The following is a 21,748-nucleotide window of genomic DNA, read 5'->3' as shown; positions in this document are numbered from 1 at the left end:
ACTTTTTTAAAACATGAAACTGGGGCGTCTTTTTAGGAGCACCCTGAAAGCTTTCATGGGTTCTGGGACGGCAGCCCCTCATGTATAGGATTGCACTAGGGCAAATCAACACTGAAAGGGGCTGGGGCGGTGCAGAATGGTGGATATACCACCACATCCGAAGCCCTGGTAAATGATGAGAGGCTTTCCCTCCTTTTTATTGCTGTCGCTGGTCCAAGGTCTCCATGACCTTGCGCCCAAACATCCCATTTTGTGGCTTCCACTGACTGCTGTTGGCAGGAGAGACCTTCATATCAGTTCTCACCTCTGCCGGTGGAGAGATGACTGCTGCACTGTTACTACCTTCTTGTTGTCAACATAGGGAGGTAGGATTGCAACCTAAATTTTGAAGGCAGCAATTACTTAATAAAGTCCTAAATAAACTAGCTGCTATTTAAGATGTGATCCTTAACATCCTGGCTTAGAAGTGAGGATCACTAAAATTCTGACAGGATTGGACATCACAGCTAGCTACCAGATTTGCAAGTCCAGTTCTAATTTGTAGATCTCTGTATGTATAAAATTAATTTCAGACATCTCTGTTGATAGGAATAATCTGTAGCAATCATTTGCAGTGACATGTTGATGAGAGCTGTTCATCCCCTTTCCTCAAGGAACAGCCGCATACAATTATTAATTTCTTTTAATAAAGTAAACTTGAAATCCTTACCAAAGTAGGGTTGTTTCTGCCCTCCAGCTCAGAGTTGCCTAGTGATCTGGCTGTGTGAATTTTCTTCAGACAAAATGCTACTTATCCATCATAATTTTACTGTCACACACTGGTATAAGACAGAAAAAGAAAAAGACTTCACTCAAGTAAATCAGTTATTTTTAGAATACATGTCGTTTGAAAAGCATTACGGAAAAATCTTAAACTTGAAAAGGACTAATGATAGAGCACAGTTTAAGCTCTGTTATATTTTTAACCTAAATATCTTTCAGATCTGAAGTGCCATGGTGATTTTAATCATGGTATGAGGTACATGTCAGAAAGAAAAGCTTGAAACAAGTAACTCAGTCATCTTTGTTATAAGTGGTTGGGACTGTGGCATGGAGATAATTAGAAACATGCATTTGCTGTGTATTACAATGCTGTGGTCATCCTGAATGTAAAAATATCCATCTTGAATGCCAGAATTCGATCAAGTGAAATCAGATTTCTGAACTAAGCTAGTATTTGCTTTGGGTTGTCTGTTCAGAATAATTGCCACCTATGTCCTTCATCGTACTCTGACTTTTCTGCTAGGCAGCTTTGCAGATATTGCCAGAGACAGATTAATTTTGTTAATCATATTTTGACTAGCTTCCCTGATTCCCTTACCACTCTTGGTGTGTTTTATTTGCATAGCACCTAATAATAATCATAATAATCATAATAATTTTATTTATACCCTACTCATCTGGCTGGGTTTCCCCATCCACTCTGGGCAGCTCATCTGATAACAACAACAACAACAACAATAATAATTTTTTTCTATACCGCGCCCTCCCCAGCCAAGACCGGGCTCAGGGCGGCTAACACCAGGTACAAAAACAATTGATTAAAATACAACTTAAAAACAAGATTAAAATACAGCATTTAAAATGCAGCCTCATTTCAGTAGAAACTCAAATCAAAAACTTTTTGGGGATGAAAACGTCAAATCTTCACCAAGGCCAACTATCCAGACTGGTCCTACGTGGGCCAGAAAAAAGCCAGGGAAGTCCCCAAATAGGGGAGGGGATCAAGTTGATTCCAAGCTAAAGGCCAGCCGGAACAACTCTGCGGAAAGTAATCAGATCCTGCAGGGCCCTGATGATGAGGCTAAGTTTGTTCAGGCTCGCCTAATGGGAGGACCCACGAAAGTTGTAGAACTCAAGTAACCAAGAAGATGACTTGATGAGAGTCGGAGCCAGCTCATTCCAGTCCCCCCCACCCCACCCTTCTCAGCAATGATTTGTATAACAGCAGCAATGAGACTGAGAAGGGCAAAGCTGACAGGCAGCACCATCACCTGGAGAGGTTGGAAAGCAGGCAAGGAAGGCTGACTGAGGCTGGGAGGAGCAGCAACACCCGGTCCACCCAACAGACGGATCTGTTATGCTAGACTGCAGGTTAGATCTTGTAAAGGTGAGAGAGGTGGATAATGAAAGTATTGTGCTTATTTACCCCATGGCAGGGTGATCACTTTCAGTCTCAAAGGAGGAAAAGGAGCATCCTGGCAGAAGAAGACAAATTTCCCCTCCCCACAGCCTCTAAGGTCATTCCCAATAAGCAATGTTTACACCGGCAGACCCTGCTTTAATGTAATTTTTGCAGGAATAATACAGGATGCGTGCAAACTCTGCCTTGGCATGTGAGATATTCATTTCAGCTATAAATGTGAATGGAACCTGGACTGTCTTTTATTTTCTTTAATCCCCTCAAGCTCTGCTTTATCAAGATTAATGAATGACTCGGCCAATGAAGTTCTTCGTTTATTTTTAATCTGCTCCCCATAATTTTTTGTCACCTTCCCAAGGAACTGGAAATGTTTTATCATGCTGCCCTCTCGTTGGGAAATCCCGCCCCCCTAAACACATGCATTGTTAATGGCACAGTTGCAGCTCTGGCAGTATCATTAAGCAATGAAACCCGGCCAGCCAGCCTCACACAGAGATAAGAGAATGTGCCTTTGTATAGTGGTGGAATTTTCATCCATCTACTTGAATGCTTTGCAAGATTGTTGCGTTTTGCCCTTTTCTAGGAAAACCACTTTTCTGGTTGGACAATGAAGGATGAAGCCTACTAATAAAATAAAGCCTCTGTATATTGTTCATAATACAGTAAAGCTTAGAGACGGTTGGTGATATCAGACTCGCATTGTGCCAGGCACTTGGGGCATATGTAGTAAAAATGTAGACCTTGCCTCAGAGAGACAGTCATATGTAAGCCACTGGTATTGACTTTCCAGCCAGAGTTTAGCATATTTAATTCCTATTGAAATCAACAGTGCCTAAAATAATACTTAACTTTGGCTGGATCCTGCCCTGGGTGACCTTCTTGATACGTTCTTAACACATCTTGTTCTGCAGGCCAGTTGCTTAATAACCTCCTATTTCCATTTCTCCAATTAGCAGTGTCATCTAGTTAGTTCCCAGATCTGAAGAATTCAACCTGTTCTCCAGCAAAGGAGAAGCCATGGTCTCAGTCAGGCAAGTCTTATGGATGGTTAGATGGTCAGAATAATAGAATTTAGGTCCTTTTAATCTCCTCTGCTGTACTTGCCCCTTTAGTAATTGAGTTTCCATTTATGTAATTAGTGCAGAAGGATGGGATTAACATATGTAACAGAAGCAGATAATTTATTAATTATAATTTATGTTCACTATAGTATGCAGATGGCTTTATTATAGTGTTGTGTGGAGGAAAGGGGGGGGGTTCCTTACTTTATTAACAAAACCCAACTTCTATTACAATGGTTTTCTTAAACCCATACTTCTGCCACCATTTAATTCCACCTCTGTCCTTAATAGCCCAGTGGGATATAGACGTGCTTCAAAGCCAATCTGGTATAGTTGCTATACTTAACTATGATATTAATGTTTATTTCTTACAAGATTATGTAGTACACAGGCTTATGTGGTTACGTTAATATAGTTCTATCTCCTTAAATTCTTATACACTTTTCTAACTTGTTACTGGAACCTGAAATACCAACCAAGACAACTTGGAGGATGTAATCTGTTACAGTATTAAAAATCTTCTGCTCAGTTGCCTTGGTATTTGACTCCACTCCAGTTAAGCCTTACTAACAGTGTAACTGAGGACTTTGGCAAAAGCCCTTGTTCGGTCACTTATTCAAGCATAGGATCTGTTTATCATCTTCTTCTGGCTGTCCACCACAAGGACCAAGCACCAAGCTACATTGATTTATCCTGACTAGCACCTAGCCATATATGCATTTCTTCTGACTCCACCCCACATCCAGCTCCAGCCAATCACACTGTCCAACTAAGAATTCTACCACCAACCAGAATTTGCAGACCTTCTCTCCTCCTTTTTCATACTGAGAGTTCCTTCTCCAGCCCCTTCCCAGCTGTCAGTTAGGGTTCCCCAGTGACTGTTATAAACCGACTTTCACCTGACCAGATAGAAGACTTCTTCCATCACAAACATTATACAAGGGTTGGGTGGTAAAGCTTATATTCTTCTACTTTAGTGTAAGGGTCTCTTCCCCCCTCCTTTCTTCCCAAGTTATTCAACACTAAAGTCTCACAACAAATGTAACTGATCTGTAGAAAACACAAGCTGAAAAAGAGACTATGCACGTGCTTTTGTAAACCAAGAAAATCTTTAATATTTATTTTTTTAAAAAAATAAAATCATGCAGCAGACATTACAATACAGAAAAACACGCTAAGTTACACAAAACAGTCAAATCTCGGTTTCCAAATGCCTCCGTTACTGTATGTAACAGGATTTCTTCGCAGTTTGCAAAGTAAATTGGGCTCCAGCTTCTAAACATTTATTTAGTGTCAATAATGTGTTATGCTTAGGCTTGTAGGAGGTAATAAACAATTATATATGGATTTAAGTAAAAATAGCAGATATTTTGTAAGGTTAGAACTGCACTGGGTAGTTCTAGAGAGGAGCGGGGGGAATCAGAGGAAGGATACTCGAGACACTCTGTATGTGATCTCTAGGGGAAATGTCACCCTGTTAAAATCTCCCTACAGTGGTGCCTCGCAAGATGAAAAGAATCCGTTCCGCGAGTCTCTTCGTCTTGCGGTTTTTTCGTCTTGCGAAGCAAGCCCATTAGTGCCTTAGCGGATTAGCGCTATTAGCGGCTTATCTGATCAGCTGATAAGCGGCTTAGCGGATCAGCTGTTAAGTGGCTTAGCGGATCAGCTGATAAGCGGCTTAGCGGATCAGCTGTTAAGCGGCTTAGCGGCTTGGGAAAAAGGGGGGGAGGGGAAAAAAACCACAGGAACTCGCAAGACATTTTCGTCTTGCAAAGCAAGCCCATAGGAAATTTGTTTTGCGAAGCACCTCCAAAACGGAAAACCCTTTCGTCTAGCGGGTTTTCCGTCTTGCGAGGCATTCGTCTTGTGGGGCACCACTGTATTTTCAAAACAAAAAACAAACAGGTTTTCTGTCTGGGAGTAAGAAGGGATGCTATTTTTTTATTATTTAACTTGATCAAATGTAAAATTGTGTTAAATTGAAATCTGAGACTAATGTAACAAAACAAATGGAAGTCTACATACAAAAAAATTGAATCCCTTACTCTTACCAAATAGAAAGACTCAGTTTGAACAACTGTATCTTGGCCTTTTTAGTTGTGCACACAGTCCCTTCACTCTTCTCTTTGCAGTGCAGACATTCAAACCATTAAGTCTCTAATTAACCATTGTTTCTCATTTTGCCCAAACTGGGAAACCTGACTTCAGAACCAGCCAGGATGTTAATCCACTGTTTGAATTTGGTTTAATATCCTGTCTTGGCCCAGTTCTGGTAACCATAGCTTCCCTGTTTGCACAAAACTGAAAACATGGTTCATTAAAGACTTCCTGGTTTGAGTCCCCAAGCTGTGAAGGGTCTGCAAGCACAGACAAAAAGCTCATTTATATCTCATTTATATAAAGGTTATTAAGCTGAGATAGGATTCTCTACACACAGCCATTAAAATGAAGCCTGTTTCTTATTGTTGAACAAATCAAAACAAAGGGCTGTCAAAAACATTCTCCTTTTGAGATCAGACATTTCAAATGTGGCATAATGAGTTACATCCCAGGTGGCCTTTCTGTAAACTGAAGCAGCTCTAAAGTTTTCAGAAGGGGCTGTAATTTAGCAGCGGTCTCTGCAGATTTTTACTACTTCTTTATTTACTACATTGCAACCAAAGGAGGAGGGCAACCAAAATGGTCAAAGGCCTGGAAACGATGCCTTATGAGGAACGGCTAAGGGAGCTGGGCATGTTTAGCCTGGAGAAGAGGAGGTTAAGGGGTGATATGATAGCCATGTTCAAATATATAAAAGGATGTCACATAGAGGAGGGAGAAAGGTTGTTTTCTGCTGCTCCAGAGAAGCGGACACGGAGCAATGGATCCAAACTACAAGAAAGAAGATTCCACCTAAACATTAGGAAGAACTTCCTGACAGTAAGAGCTGTTCGACAGTGGAATTTGCTGCCAAGGAGAGTGGTGGAGTCTTCTACTTTGGAGGTCTTTAAGCAGAGGCTTGACAACCATATGTCAGGAGTGCTCTGATGGTGTTTCCTGCTTGGCAGGGGGTTGGACTCGATGGCCCTTGTGGTCTCTTCCAACTCTATGATTCTATGATTCATTGCTATCCTACCTTTCTTCCAATGAGCTCAGGGCAGTATATCTGGTTCTCCTCACCCCCTTCATTTAGTCCTCACAACAACCCTATAAAATAATATAGGCAGAGAGAGAGAGAGTGACTTGTCTGAGATCACCTAAGGAGCTTCTGGGTTAAGTGGGAATTTGAACCTCCGTTTCTCTAACCACAACATCACACTGGCTTCTGGAAGAGTGGAGAGTTCTGCTTTGGACCTTTGGATCCAACCCATTATGTCATGTGTACGTTGTTACTTTTTGAACTGTGAATATCTGTCAGTTAAGATAGTATGGACATTTATGGTTTATCTCATGAAGTAGGCGGCAGCTTTATTGAATATCCAAACGGGTGGGTGAATGGAAGACTGTAATCATGGTAGTTCTCATCACATCTGCTGGAAGGAGGAGAATGGTGTCAAGCAAAGGTTGGTCCTGGGAGTATGCCTCTTGACCCTTCTCCATTGCAGGGCACTTGAGGGTCTTTAAGAGGCCTTATACCAAGAACTAACTTAGTTGGTCTTTAAGGTGCTACTGGAAGGAATTTTTTTACCTTAACAACCCATCCTTCTCACTTCTGTATGGCCAAGTTACTGCCTCATATAAAAAGTGGTCCCTATTTTCTATATTGGCCTTTTCTCTCTCTCTTGGCAATGTAATTAGCCCACCCTGAGATGTGTCCTGGGGTGGGATTGAGCCTGGAGCTAGACTCTAGCGCAGCCTTTCTCAACCTGTGGGTCCCCAGATGTTCTTGGACTACAACTCCCATCACCCCTAGCTTAGCAAGGCCAGAGCTCAGGGATGATGGGAGTTGTAGTCCGACAACATCTGGGGACCCACAGGTTGAGAACTGCTGCTCTAGAGTCTCCCCCATTGAAGCTCTTGGAGTGTGGCTGAGAAATGCAGTTCTGTGAGCACTACGTCCAGTCTCGTGGCATATGTCATGGGGTGTGTTTGGAATTAGAGCAGGGCATGCCTCTCTGCCTTTTTCGCTGGATGTGATGCTCCTAAACCTTCAACTTCTCCCTTCATTCCATCCATAGAGAGCAGCACCAAGGCTCCACCTAACTGCCGAAGTATTATTTTGCAAGGCCGTTAATGATCAGACCACAATACTAAATATGCTACATACAAGTACTTCCCATTGATTTCAATGGAATGCTCAGTATTATTAGGATAAGGATGTAATGCCTTGGAGAAAGGCCAACCATTGCAGATGCTTTTGTGATAACACCAGACTATAGTTAAATTTCCAGAACTGAGTAATATTTTCACATTTTTCAGAGCCGTTGCACAAGGGAGAACTGCAAATATCTTCATCCACCAACACATTTGAAAACGCAGCTAGAAATTAATGGAAGGAACAATCTGATCCAACAGAAAACTGCAGCAGCAATGCTTGCACAGCAGATGCAATTTATGTTTCCAGGAACGCCTCTTCAGCCAATGGTAAGTACCTTTAACAAAAGAGCTGTCTGTATTACCTTTACAAGTCATTTCCAGATAAACTGACAAATGCATTTCAAGTACTTTAAACATTTCCACCTTAACTTACGTAGTTATTACAATATTGCTGTTGTGAAGTTCTGAAATAAAATGCCTAGATCAGTTTTGTAAATTAAATTCATATATATCTATATCGATACATACATAAATAGATTTGTGCAGCTGTTTTGAAACATTTCAGTTTCAGGACTAGGCAGCTTATTGATTATTAGGCCAATAAGTGAAAGTCTGAGCTGTGGAGCTATATTTGGATAGTTTATAAAAATATTTTTATATAGCATAATTTGTATGCATTCTTCATTAAAGGCAGGGTTACTGGGGGGTGTTCTTATTCTAGAATGGCTTTTTTTCTGAAAGTTTAACCTATAATGTGGAAATCATATTATGAACTTGCAGCTTTTTGTTTAGCATTCTTGTTGATTGTCCTTTAGCATTTTTGTCATCACAGTTTCAGGTGTATGCTATTCCTTTATAGGTTCAGATAATACCTATGAATTTCCTAATCTGTAACTGACAGTTTCTACTTACCCTTCTTTAGTCTGACTAGAAGTAGGCCATACCATAATGTATAACAAACCGTGGTTCAGATTTGTTTTTTGGACTTCAGATGGGTTATGCAGATGGTTGTACTCTGCAGTCACACTTGGGAGCAAGTCACGCTGGCTGAAATGTTTTGGATTTTGAGTTAACATTATCTGGATAACCACAGGTTTCCTTTTCCTGAAACAGTATTGCGTACCCCTCACAGTTTTCCAGAAGGATCATTCCAAATATATGCCTTCAACTGGATTTGCAGGTTTATAGTTTAGTTAATTTTACCGATGTAAAATCACCCAGCCATTTACTGGTTGGTTGTGCTGCCTTTTTCCATCTTTATTTTATGCCTTTATGTGCAGTACTCATATATCCTCCCACACAAAAATGACTTAAGAACTCCTCATATTGAGCCAGTTATAAAATGTGAACTTCAATTTTTCTGCTTCTTAATGTCTGTTTTGGTTATTCCTTTTGGTCCAATTTATGGAGGCTAAGCCATGTTTTTCCTCTGAGGCTGAGGCCTGTAGTGGAAGCTACCTCAGCAGCACGTAATATATTCTAGACACAATCACAAATGCTTTTCAGACTGGTGAGTCACTTAAAAACAATGAAATGATATGTGTTTGGAAACATCCATCTATTTGCATTGTGAGCCCTCATACATTACACATACTATCCCATGTTTTCTTTGAGTAGCCTCAGGTCCATAATTTCAAACTACAACCACATATTTCAGTCTCACATGGTTAAATCATTCCCCCACTTCAAGAAACTGCTCAGATGTCTGGAAGCTTCCCTGTTCTCCCATCCTGTTTTGACCAAATTCAGCAGAATATTCTTTCCAACCTGGCAATTGTTTGACTCTGTAGTGAACACTGACTTTTTTAAGGACCTGCTTGGTTGTATTTTACTATTTCTTTTTAATGAAATACCGTATTTTTCACCCTATAGGACGCACTTTTTCCCCTCCAAAAATGAAGGGGAAATGTGTGTGCGTCCTATGGGGCAAATGTAGGCTTTCGCTGAAGCCTGGAGAGCGAGAGGGGTCAGTGCGCACCGACCCCTCTCACTCTCCAGGCTTCAGGAAGCTATCCGCAAGCCTTGGGAGCCCACGGGAGTTCCTGCCGGGCTCCCACGGCTTGCGCAGAGCTGCCTCTATCCCGAAGCCTGGGCGCGCTAAGCAGTCGCTCCCGGGCTTCGGGTAGTTCTCCGCAAGCCGCGGGAGGGCTCCCACGGCTTGCGGAGAGCAGCCTGTTCTGGGGGCTGGGGTCGGGGGAAGCTCGGGCTTCCCCCGCCCCAACCCCACGCCGGGGGGGGGGGAAATAATTCCCCCCCTTTATTTCCCCCCAAAAAACTAGGTGTGCCCTATGGGCCGGTGCGCCCTATGGGGCGAAAAATACGGTAATTAAAACCCACCCACCTGCACTCACACACCCCTGGCAAATTGCCTAACTCCAGACTCAGATGCTGAGGAGGCTGTAAACAGTCCATGCAGGGCAGACCATATTGACTTTTGTCATAATTCTCTGCAGGCAAGCTGCTTCCCTGATATGAACCTGTTTATTGCGGCAGTGTTTGTCTGGAATGTGAGTTTACCATCACTGTAGGCTCTGGACACATGAACGTCGACTCGGTTTATATCTTAACAAGAGAAATTCTTTTTTTCAAAGTTCCCTGCAAAGTCTGGAGCAGCGTTCTGGAGGCTGGCCAGTGTAGTTGTGGTTCTCCTAAAAAGTGGTGCATCTGGATGGACATTGAAGCCAATTTTGACCCTTATTGTTTTTAATACAGAACCATGTTTGCCTATAGGATTTACACGTTTGTTTTTCATCTCTCTCTCTCTCTCTCTCTCTCTCTCTCTCTCTCTCTCTCTCCCCTCCCCCTTTCCTCAGCACTCATTTCCTGTAGGGCCAACAATAGGATCCAACACAGCACTTAGCTTTGCACCATATTTAACACCCGTCACTCCTGGGGTTGGATTAGTTCCTACTGAAATTGTCCCCACGCAGCCTGTCATTGTTCCTGGAAGCCCCCCTGTCTCAGTCCCTGGTTCAACCACGACCCAGAAACTCCTCAGGACCGATAAGCTAGAGGTATGGTGAGCACCATTATGCTGATGCGTATTTCGTATGTTAGGATTCTGGAAAAATGGGGGGGGGGAGGGGTTAGTGCAGTGAAGCAGTTCCCTAACCTTAGTTACCGCTGAGCAGAGGCATTGCAGATACTACAGCAGAGATCAGCTCAGAGTAACAGGAGTACAGAAGTAATTACATCATTATATTACTGCTGTTGTGTTTTTATATGGCGTGTGTTTGAGGCTGTTAGCAGTTTTACACGTAAAGGACCTAATAAATCCGGAACATAAACCCAGGGAGAGACTCTGCGCACCAGCTATTTATAGGTCTGTTACCAACTAAACATGCACAATTGTTTGCTTGTCCTAAGTTACCTACCAGTTTGAATGAAAAGAAAACAATGTATTTTGGTAAAGCGGAGCTACTTTCCCAACCTTGTAACACAGGACAACTAGCACAAAATGGGCCAGAGGGATAGCAGGAGTGCTCTATGCTAAGTCGGAAGCGAGGGTTCCATCATTTTGCTCTCTTCCTGATGGCAGACAATACGGCTGCTGTGTGACCCCTACCACTAACCAGCTCTGCTGACACTATAAACAAGAAGAGCAAAATTTGCTTGTGTTTTTGAAGGTGCTTGTACATTTCGAACCACACTTAGGCGACTTTATAGATTTGTGAGGAAGCATTAAGGGTTAAAATACCTAATTCTCCTAATGCCTCAAAGGTGATTGCAGGCAGGTACAAGGAAAATCTAGGCTGCTGGTCTTCATCTTGTGGGTTGTGAGTTTCGCTAAGTTGGGGTGAGCCAATGGCAGGAAAACTATCCTACAGCGAAGGAGGAAAGGGCAGTGTAACAGAGATGGAAATGGGGAAAGGGCTAATTTGAAGCGAGAGGGCATGGCGTGGATCCTGAGATAAAGTAACTTAAAAGTTCAGCGAAGGAAAGTCACCTGTCCCTCTTGCAGCCCCCTGGGCTTCTACTCTGAAAGGTCAGGTGCTCTTCCTGAACAATGGGGCATGGGGCGGCAGGGGGCTGGGGAGGGGGTGAAAACAAGGAATGAGACATTTTCCTTCTGTGAACTTCCTTCTGATAACTTACCCTAGCATTCAAGTCCCGTTTTAGCCAATTCCCCTCTTCTCCAGGAGCCACCAGGCCACATTATTTAAACCAGCTTCTAGAGAAGGAAGGCTTTTCAGGGGAAGCAGGGGGCTGAAGGGGGAAGAAGGAGTCAGGAAGCATTCCTTCAGTGAACTTCCTTGCCTTACGTTATCTTATGATCCAGACCTGTGTGCCTGAAGATATATAAGTTGCAGAGCGGTTGTAGGTTGAAGTTGGAAGTTTGGTTTGAAAAGCACTGGAGGCCATTTGGTCTCGAGCCTTCGGGAGTTACATTTTTGAATGTCTTCTCTTGTTCAGTATATGCAACTACCCCACCCCACCGCTCCTGATCTAGTATGCATAATGAGTATTGTTTTGCGCACCAGGTTTGCAGGGAGTTCCAGCGAGGAAACTGTGCACGGGGCGAAACTGACTGCCGCTTTGCACATCCTGCAGACAGCACAATGATTGATACAAATGACAACACCGTAACTGTTTGTATGGATTACATAAAGGGGCGCTGCATGAGGGAGAAATGCAAATATTTTCACCCTCCTGCTCACTTGCAGGCCAAAATCAAAGCTGCTCAGCACCAAGCCAACCAGGCTGCAGTGGCTGCCCAGGCAGCAGCTGCAGCTGCTACAGTGATGGTAAGTGCAAGAATGCAGGATCCGTAATTACTGCTTTTGTGAAGCCAGCATTGCTTTTAAGAGTGTAATTTAGCTTAAAGCCTTTACCAGAATACGGTCTTCTATTAATTTACGAATGCTTATCTAACGAAATAATCCAGTGATCCAAGGTCCTTTTTCACTTTGTACCTTTGGCACAATAGGCATCCTTTTGGAGAACAGCGTACTTAATGCCCTATTTGCCATCGTTTAGGACGGGTTTTTTTAGGAATGGCTGGGTGAGGAGTCTATTTGGATGTTCAGAAATTTGGATAGGCTCGTCTAACAGCAACATGCAGTTAACATTTGCATAGTGGTTTCTGGGACCCATAGTTTTGATGTAGCTGTATAGGAGTCTCTGATAAGTTGGTTGCTGTGTTCTTAAGTGACTGGAAGTGTTGCTTTTTGATTAAGCAGGATATAAAACTTGTTAAATGAAAGCTAGCAAGGGAGAAGAGGAAAAAATGCTTTATATATGCAGGTATTGAGGACTGAAGAGAATAGAATCCTAAATTTATGTGCATTTAGGGCAGGGGCCAGCAACCCTTTTCAGCCGTGGGCCGATCCACCGTCCCTTAGACCATGTGGTGGGCTGGATTATATTTTGAAAAAAATATATGAATGAATTCCTATGCCCCACAAATAACCCAGAGATGCATTTTAAATAAAAGCACACATTCTACTCATATAAAAACACAAGGCAGACCCCACAAATAACCCAGAGATGCATTTAAAATAAAAGGACACATTCTACTCATGTAAAAACATGCTGATTCCCGGACTGCCCATGGTCCAGATTGAGAAAGCGATTGGGCCGCATCCGGCCCATGGGCCTTAGGTTGCCTACCCCTGATTTAGGGTCTGTTCACCTGACTAGTTTGATGTGGAGGTAACATGGTGAACATGCACAAACCAGTGTGGCATCTTGTGAATTGAGATCTCCTAAAGAAAATTTCCAAATGGGGATTGAGCTTGGGCGTGGCAGACTTCCGTGCCCTTGGCATGCCATCAGTTACCACCATGATTGTTTGAACGGACGCCTCATTTTTCTTTAAAAAATTAAAAGAACACGCTGTTATCTCAGAAGGTTGAAGGATAGCTTAATACACTGACTTGCCACAGCATTTTTGCACAGTTCCAAGAACTCCTAAGTGCTTAGAAGGGTTTGTGCAGGTACACCCAGGCTTCTGAAAAAGCTCATTGCACTGTACTGAGTTTTAAAAAAGGAATGCTGAAAGTACCCGCTGTACACTGAAAGTGCGCAGGTGCATATAGAGCTAACCACATGACACATTCTGCTGCTGTTTTTAAGACTGCCAGGAATGTCATACTGATGGCTAGAGAAAGTATCTTTCCAGAAGTGGCTTCTTTTAGTTCAAAAGAAGTGCTGAAAGAGCTGGTTTTGCCTCACATTTTTCTCACTACTTCTGGAATGTGGGTACTTATCATCCTGAAAACTTTTATATTGGTAGCAAATTAGTATCAGTAGAAGCAGAATTTTCCTATCTGGAAGATAAGCTGACTCCACACACAGGTCAAAGAGGCATTGTCCTCATTCCTGGCACTGGGCAAATATTTCAGACTTCTACTGTATGCAGTATGAGAAATACAGCACACTACAGAATTTACTTAATGAAAGCCAACCTTCTGCAAAGAAGAGAACAGAAATATTTCAAGGTCAAAGAATACACATGTTTTAGAGGGAGAAAGGAGGATGCCTCCCACTTCAGTGTATGTTCGCAGCACACCAGAATAATCTTAAAGCATCACAGCTATTCTAATGTTTGTTTAACTTAAAAAGCAGTTTAGGGTTTGGGTGTGAATGCGGCTTAGAGCGAAAATGCCTCTGAAGCACAGAGGAACTGCACCTCCTTTTAAATTTCCATAAGCCAGTGTTCAAACTGAACATTTGAAAAGGATGGTGTGTTCCATTGATGACTATAGGAATGCAGAATCACTGGCCTAGCAGTTATATCCTTAGGGTCAAGAACATAATTTTATCTTTGATTAGAAGCCCAGAAGCTACCTTACTTGTTTCTTAGCCTCTGTGGCCATCATTGCCCTTGATCCACACCTTGTCATGTGCAACCAGTCGTACGCAACAGCTAGTGGTATGGCTATGCATTTCCACCTCTGTGAAGAGACACATTCATTTCAGTGGACTCAGATGAGCATGAGAATACAAATTCAGATGTGCATCAAACATGTGCATTGACTAATTACATCTTAGCCTGTTTCTGCTCATAGCTCTCCCTTGCTGGGACAGCTGTCTTAAGAAGCAAGGTCGGAGGGTTTCCAAAACATGCACACACAACTTTTTTTGATTGCTGCTTAAAATGTCATTCAAAGCGTTCTTAAGTACTAAGAATAAACATATGCAGTCGTACAAATGCAGCAACAACCCTTTCCAAGCATCCACAGACTCAAACTTGGTACCTACAGAGCCTCTTCCCTTTTTTTGTTTGTATATAAGTATGACCTTTGAGTGACTCCATTCTCTTTGGAGAGTTATGTGCTGGCAATGCTGCAAAGATCAGGCTTTCTTCTTGTTCCAAGTGTGGCGCCACGACAAGAAAATATGACCCCCAAATACCGTTGTCTCCAGAGGAGAAACCTATTGTGCTGAGAGTCTAAATGAGAGTTCAAAATTTTAGCTTAGAAGAAAAACTTCACAGACATTTATTGGAGGTGTAGTCAAGCCCACCCCTCTTTGTTACTTTGAAATATTGACGGTCCAAACTTGTATGAAAGAGGTCTCAAGAACCTCCAGGTCAGCAATTAGTAAGGCTGGTAAAGAAGACTCTGGAAAGCCACTGCTACACAGGGTAAAAAATAGCAGAGTAGATGATACGGCTTTGTGGAAGGCAGTTTCATATGCTTTTTGTTCTTACACAGGACGTAATGTCTTTAAAATATTATACAGTGCAGTGTTGCCATTTCTGCTTTGATCATAAAACTTCTGACTCGTAATGAGCAGTGTTTTCCATTACTATGTTTTATTAAAACTTGGTATATAGATTATTTGACTAAAGGTGAAAAAACAACAACATAGAAAGTACTAATTCAAAGTAATGTGCAGTTTTTCTCTGCTTTGTGCGGTAAGTTCACTGGAAAAAACCTTTAAGCTGTTGTTCCCAGCATAGAAAAAGAAAAAGGCCCGTGCTGAATTTGCTGATAAGTTAATTATCCTAAATAACATTTACTAAATACACCAAAAAAAGAAATAGATTTTAAAATTAAAACAGATTTAAATTTTTACACTTTGCTAATAGAAGATCTGTTCCTAATAACATGGTAAACCTCTTATGTGCTCCTTCCATTAAATCGTTTTAAAAAAACGTTTTCAGTTGTTTAGATTTGAATGTTAGCATTTGGAGATTAACTTGTGCTTTTTAACATGGCATAACTAACTTATCAAAAATTCTTTTAGGAACAACTCCCCCCCTAAAATAATGCTTTCCTATGTAGCATTCAAGCTTACTGGTGCTTATAAATGCTTAAGGGTGTCTGCAAGCTGCTGTTTTAATCAACTTTCCTAAATTTCAAACATCTATATTTTACTCTCTTATATGCTTTTAACTAAGGTACAGTAGATGCATTTTTTGCTTCGGTACTAATTCAAGATGTAATATTCATTTCTTTAGAAAACAAAACATTTTTGTTGTTGTGCATGCCTAGTGTTTTGTATGTTGTATATTGCATTCAGAATATTTTTTTCCTTCTCACCTATCCACAATGCAATGCCGTTCCCATGATGCACCTCTGCTTGCTGTTTACCTGTATGTTAATTCGCTTGAATCCCATTGGCCCACTGCCATCATGTGCTCGCTGCCTGTTATTAAAAGACTCAGTCGACTGCCAAAGCAATGAAGCGACCTCTCGAAGCAACTGTAGACCTGGTACTTTGACCTTTCACCTTTTGCTTTGCATGTAGCTTTTCCGAGATGCAAAATAATTTTTAATGTTAACTGAATTTTCTTGTATTATTAATTTTACAAAAAATAATTTCCGTATTTTAGCCATTTCATTTTCACATGTAGTGATTGCAAAGCAACTTTCCGCCTTTCCTAACACAGTTTCATCTTCAAATATATTCCCTTAAAAGCTTTTTAAACATCCTGCTTTTGTAATTGAAGATGCTTCTTCTATGCTAATTAATATAGTTAACGGTGCAAAGATATTTAACTTTTTTAAAATGTTATGAAAGACAAGTGCTGTTTTTCTTCTTCTATTTTTAGCCATATTTAAAGAAAGAACTTTGGATTTCTTTAAAAACCCCTTCAGTCTTGAAAAGCTTTTTTTTGTTTTGTTTTCGTTTCAGTTTAATTGTTGTGGTGCTATAATTTTAGTTTAATTGTGCCATGCATTTACTATCAATAACAAAAAAATGCCATCCATTTGACATTGTTCCTGTTTTGAACTAATGTGCATGGCAAGGCATCTTCGACCAAATGTAATATTTTAAGAGCAGAACAACCTATTACAGCTTCTGTCAACCTTACTACTGCTACTCTTATTATTCCATTTGCAGGCCTTTCCTCCTGGTGTTCTTCACACTTTACCAAAGAGGCAAGCACTTGAGAAAAGCAATGGGGCCAGTGCTGTTTTTAATCCCAGTTTCTTGCACTACCAACAGGCTCTTGCTAGTGCACAGTTGCAGCAACATGCAGCGTTTATTCCTACAGGTAGGTCATTTTGAGAGTTTAGTTTTGTTTCTTTAAATCTCCGCAGCAGAGATCACCTCTTTGTGATCACATTCATTGTGCTTTCACTTGGACAAATCCGTCATTTTCTAACCTCTTTTGTGACCAAAAAAAAATTATGTGGGATTATATTTTACTTCTGAAGAGCATTAGGATTTCAGAAACATGTCAGTGTGGTCAAAAGGCTTTGGGTTGGATCCAGACCCACTCATTCTTAGAACAGACCCATTGAAATCTGCGAGTCCCATGGAGATTTTGGTGGGTCTGATCTAAGGGTGACTAGGCCTGGACCCAATACACTGAATGTGAACAATCTACAGGACTGCTTATTTTTGGTCTTTCTTCATATGTGTCACAACAACCCATTGGGACAGAACACAGTCTGTTCTCGTCTCCATTGTTTTCTGTCAGCTTGAAGCATGTTCTGCAATACACCTCTTTGCACAGGTGTTTTGGGAACTGATGAGAAGAGCCTTGAAGGACAAAGTAGGCATTCAGTTTCACGAGGAGTATGTTAAGTACTTGCAGTTAACTTCCTCTGTCCTTCAAGTATATCTTGCATGGCTTACCTGTACATTTCTCAAGCAGAATGAAATTCCTACTTAACACCAACCTGCTTGCTAATATTCAGACTCTTTCCGCTATTGCTATAAAAAACCAAGGTGACGATACCTTTCTGCAGCTAATTCGCATGGGCAAGGAGAGCATGTGTTCTGTACAGTTACCCAGAGGCAACAGGTGGGATCAGGCAGTGGCAGAGAACAGGGCTTCCTGAGAATTTTCTACTTTCCCTGCTGTCCATGCTTTGGTGGACATCTGCTGGAGAGGGCAACCTGCCGTATGTTCCTGGGCTCCCTCTGCAACCAGACTACCCTCCCAAGGTGTTCCCTCCTCAGTACATGGACAACGGGGGCTCGTGGGAAGGCAGGACCCATGAGTGCCGCTCTGCTCTACCCCCTTAAACAATAGTTAGTGGTACGGTGTGAAATCTTGAACAGGGCTATTCTAATTGGTAATGGAATCCTAATAAGATAAGAGTTTCCTTGCCCCTTTGAACACTGAAGCCAATGCATGTGTTATTGGAGCTGGTAGATTACTGTAATTAACTGCTCACATGAGTGGTCTACTCGCATGAGCAGTATGACACCGGATGCAGAGATGTGTAAAAGATTGCAGCGGCTACCTCCGCGACTAGAAAAACCCCTAGTCACCAGAATAGCTGCTGAGATCTTCAGTGTGCTTAGCTATAGATGGTAACTTACTCACGGAAAATGAAATGGAAGATCTTTCAGCATGTCACATTAGCACTGGCAAGCACCATCTATAATTTCCGATAATATAGTACAGGGATATATTTTCTTTCTCAGAAAGAAAGATCACTGCACAACTAGATATGATAGTTTCTCAGGGACAGAATCAATGCTTGATTCTGAAGTTTGTAGTGTTTACAGTGCCTGGGCAAACATCAGTATCACTATTTAATTGATAGACATGGATGAGTGATTGTTTTGAAGTAATTTAAAATGACCACCCACATGTAACCCCTAGTATAATTTTGGAAGGTTTTCACTGTGCAGTTAAATATATGCACATACATTAAAGAGTTCAAAAGAAATTCAAGCTTTGACTATAGAAAAGTAAGGTTTATGGTCCTGCCTTATTAATTATATAGAATTTGGACAACCCCAGTTCAGATGTAATGATAAACTCCAGTTAGTTTAAAATGGGACTCACAAGATTCCAATAATTTCCTCACAAAGGAAGGGAGGAGGAGCTTGTGAATGTGAGGCTCACATCATGCTAAACATGGTTTAGTGTTAAGTCTGAAACGAGCCGATACTTTACAAACTATAATTAAAAACAAAGAGCGAAAAATATGTCAGCTTGGGTGTGATGCTGTCATGCACATACAAGCTCTGTTAATTTTTATGGTGCTTAAAGCTACATTATTGTTGCATTTCACTCTCATAACAAAAACTGTAAATTAGGCTGAGCATCCCAGCTGCAGCTTAACTTACCTGTGCCTGAATTACAGGTGGGTATGCTTATCAGTCTTTTGAATACAATGAATTTTGTTACTGCTATGAATTGCATGTGCATGCCTCCGAAACATACTTTTTAACATTAGAAGAAGCTGTTATAAAGAAAACAATGCTTATGGGATCTCCAGCTTTGGCCTAGTTCAGACATAATGCTAAACTAGGCATGAGGAACCTGTGGCCCGTCAGAGCCCCGAACAGTATGACTGTGTGGGTGAGCAGCTTGGGTCAGAGGAGTCCTGCCTTCCCTTTGTTCTTCTTGCAAGCCCAAAGAGGAGAGTGGATTGGAAGCTTTTGCTTTCTGTTTTAAACCAGAGCTTTTGATTGCATCTGGACTTTGGGGACTTTGGTTAGATCAAACTGTGGTTTGTTCAAGCAAGATAGGAGCACAAACCACAGTTTGATCCTGGCTTGTTGGAACAAACTACAGGTTAAACCAATCAGCGTTCCCTCCCAGTTTGGACTGCAAAGAGAAGGCAAAGCTTTCAGTCTTCTCCTCACGGTTCACTAGAGAAGGTGAGAGTGTAGAGCCTGAGGCTCGCTGCTAGTGGTGGTGGTGAATCTAGCACTAAACTGGTTCAGTGTTACACCTGAAAAGGAAAATTTCGTAGTGCCCAGTATCAATTTATTGCTAAAACATTATCGGGATTATTCATTCTTCTTTGTTGGAAAAGGTTTCTTTCTACATTTTGAAAAAAATTTGTTGCCTTATGTTATTTTATTTAGAGGGCAGTCAGGAATAAGAATTACATCTGTGAAGGAGCTAAAGATGTTCTCCTTTGTCTGGTATTTCCAGCAGCTGTATTTACAAAATGGCACAGATCTAAAGAGTAGTTACATGAATAGCATCCACCTGCATTACAGCAAATTTTTGTATTTGAGTTTTTTGGCAGCGCAGAGGTATCTTGCCCAGTAACCTATATGAACTTTGAAAGCACCCATTTTCTGCAGCTTTCCACAAAAGATCAATAACAAATGATTTTTCCATTTGTTTCCGTTATGAAAAGAGGTAGGAAAATGTAGTGACCCCTAACAAAAAACAACAACCTGAAACACCAGTGAAGACGTCCATAAAGACAATTGGACTGGAAGATCTTTTAATATGTCTCTGCAGAACTCTACCCCTTTTGGCACAACTTAACTCCAATATGTAGTGACTTGAAAATTCAGATATAGATGTGGCCTGTACTTTGTTCCCAGCTAAGGGGAATCACCAGTCATTGCCTGTCAGTGTAAGTGTCAATTGAGAGAAGTGCTTGTGTCTGGTACAACCTGGAGCCAATCTTGTGATGTGCCAAAGAGAGGGAAAAGAGGCAGTATGGGCACTTCTCCTCTCCAAAATCCTCCATTGGAGGTTAGATGCCATGAGAGAGTTGATACTCACATGGTGTAAGAAGGCTGCAAGTCTGCTGCTGCTAACACAAGGAAAACAGGAGTGTATTAAAAGAGATGCATCCCTTGCACAGACGCATTTGAGCAGCCTCTCAGTGAGGGGAGTACAGAGAAGTGGCTTTCTGCATTTGCAAACAAAATTTAAGAAGACACAGAAACCATGGTCAGCTTTCTTCGGTGCTCATTTACATCTTCCCACTAAGTGGATTTTAGCTTTCTGCAATTCTGACATTATCTGTGCATGTGTTGTTCATCCCTGGGGAAAGCAGTAAGACTGCGATCGGTAGAACATTGCTGCTCCTGCAAGGCAGCAGGTGAGCCCTGATGCCGAGAGGGGGGAGGAGCAATGCCTGAGGTTTTCTTCTCTGAAGAGGCAATGAACAGCTTCAGCTTGTGATTGGGGCTCACACACCTCAACAATATCCCCACCCCCCAATAGGCAGCCCCTTTTCTGTTGAATCTGACAGGGGCTTCCTTAAATGCTATGGCTTACTTTTTCATACCTCTCATTTATTGAGCAGAGTATGCCTCCTAAATCAGGGTGGTCCAACGTTTCATACCAAGTGGGTATGAACCTGCCTTGTTGCAGGGGAGGTGGGAGTGAGGCCCAAATTTGACAGTCTCCAGCTTTCTTCAGGCTTTGGGAAGGAGATGTGAGGCTCTGGTCAGGCCCTAGAGCCTTCCAGCTCCTTCCCAAAGCTGGGAAAACACTAACTAGGATTTGGGAAGGAGACGGGAGGACTCTAGGACCCCACCTAGAGACCCCACCTCATGCCTCCTTCCTGGAGCCCAGTGCCCCACTTATCTGCCTTTGGGAAGACAGCAGGCGGGCATGAAATATTGCTGAGGGCCACCAAAAAAGGCCTCAAGGACTGCATGCAGCCCCTAGGCTGCACAATGGACTGCCCTGATCTAAATAATAATGTGAAGGAGCTTGCCTAGAGGGGCACCTAGAGGAACACAACGCCAGTTAACATTTGTATATCTGTCCCATGTGAAAATGGGATTTTTTACTCCTAAAACCTCTATTTGGGGGAATGTGGGAAAATACATATGAGGTTGTGGTTGTTTTTTAAACCAAGCCATGTGAAAAATACGGAGTAGCTCCCGTCTCCATTTTTCAATACTGCACGATCCACTACTGCTACCATTCACTGCCCACAAATGCTAGAGTCATCTCATTGATTCTTCCACAGTAAGAAGAATTAAAGTAAATGGATTGTGGGCTATAGGCAAAGTTACTATGCCTTTAGCATAGTCATTTGGTAATTTGGTGCCTGGTTTGCTTTATGATCTGCAAAGGAACAGCAGTATTTTTCGTCAAATACTCGTTTCTTGGGGGTTTTTTAATTGAGCATGATAATAGAAATAT

General features: G+C 41.8%; 1 protein-coding gene across 15 annotated transcripts in view; it reads left to right on the top strand.

Annotated features, from left to right (window-relative positions):
- MBNL2 (muscleblind like splicing regulator 2) overlaps nt 1-21,748 on the top strand; it is a 77,284-nt gene that overhangs the window by 30,653 nt on the left and 24,883 nt on the right. For 6 of the 15 annotated variants that reach the window (XM_081198555.1, XM_081198556.1, XM_081198545.1 and 3 more), the window contains exons 3-7: nt 7,642-7,806; nt 10,293-10,493; nt 11,961-12,224; nt 16,088-16,141; nt 16,774-16,927. In XM_081198555.1, the coding sequence (XP_081054681.1) occupies nt 7,642-7,806; nt 10,293-10,493; nt 11,961-12,224; nt 16,088-16,141; nt 16,774-16,927 (838 nt within the window). The remainder of the gene's footprint in view (nt 1-7,641; nt 7,807-10,292; nt 10,494-11,960; nt 12,225-16,087; nt 16,142-16,773; nt 16,928-21,748) is intronic. The other 9 variants (XM_081198547.1, XM_081198548.1, XM_081198546.1 and 6 more) reach the window with 4 other exon arrangements.

The sequence above is a fragment of the Podarcis bocagei genome (genome assembly GCF_964188305.1).
Source record: "Podarcis bocagei genome assembly, chromosome: 6".
In the NCBI taxonomy this organism is placed as follows: domain Eukaryota; kingdom Metazoa; phylum Chordata; class Lepidosauria; order Squamata; family Lacertidae; genus Podarcis; species Podarcis bocagei.
This window is presented reverse-complemented; position numbering and strand designations above follow the sequence as displayed.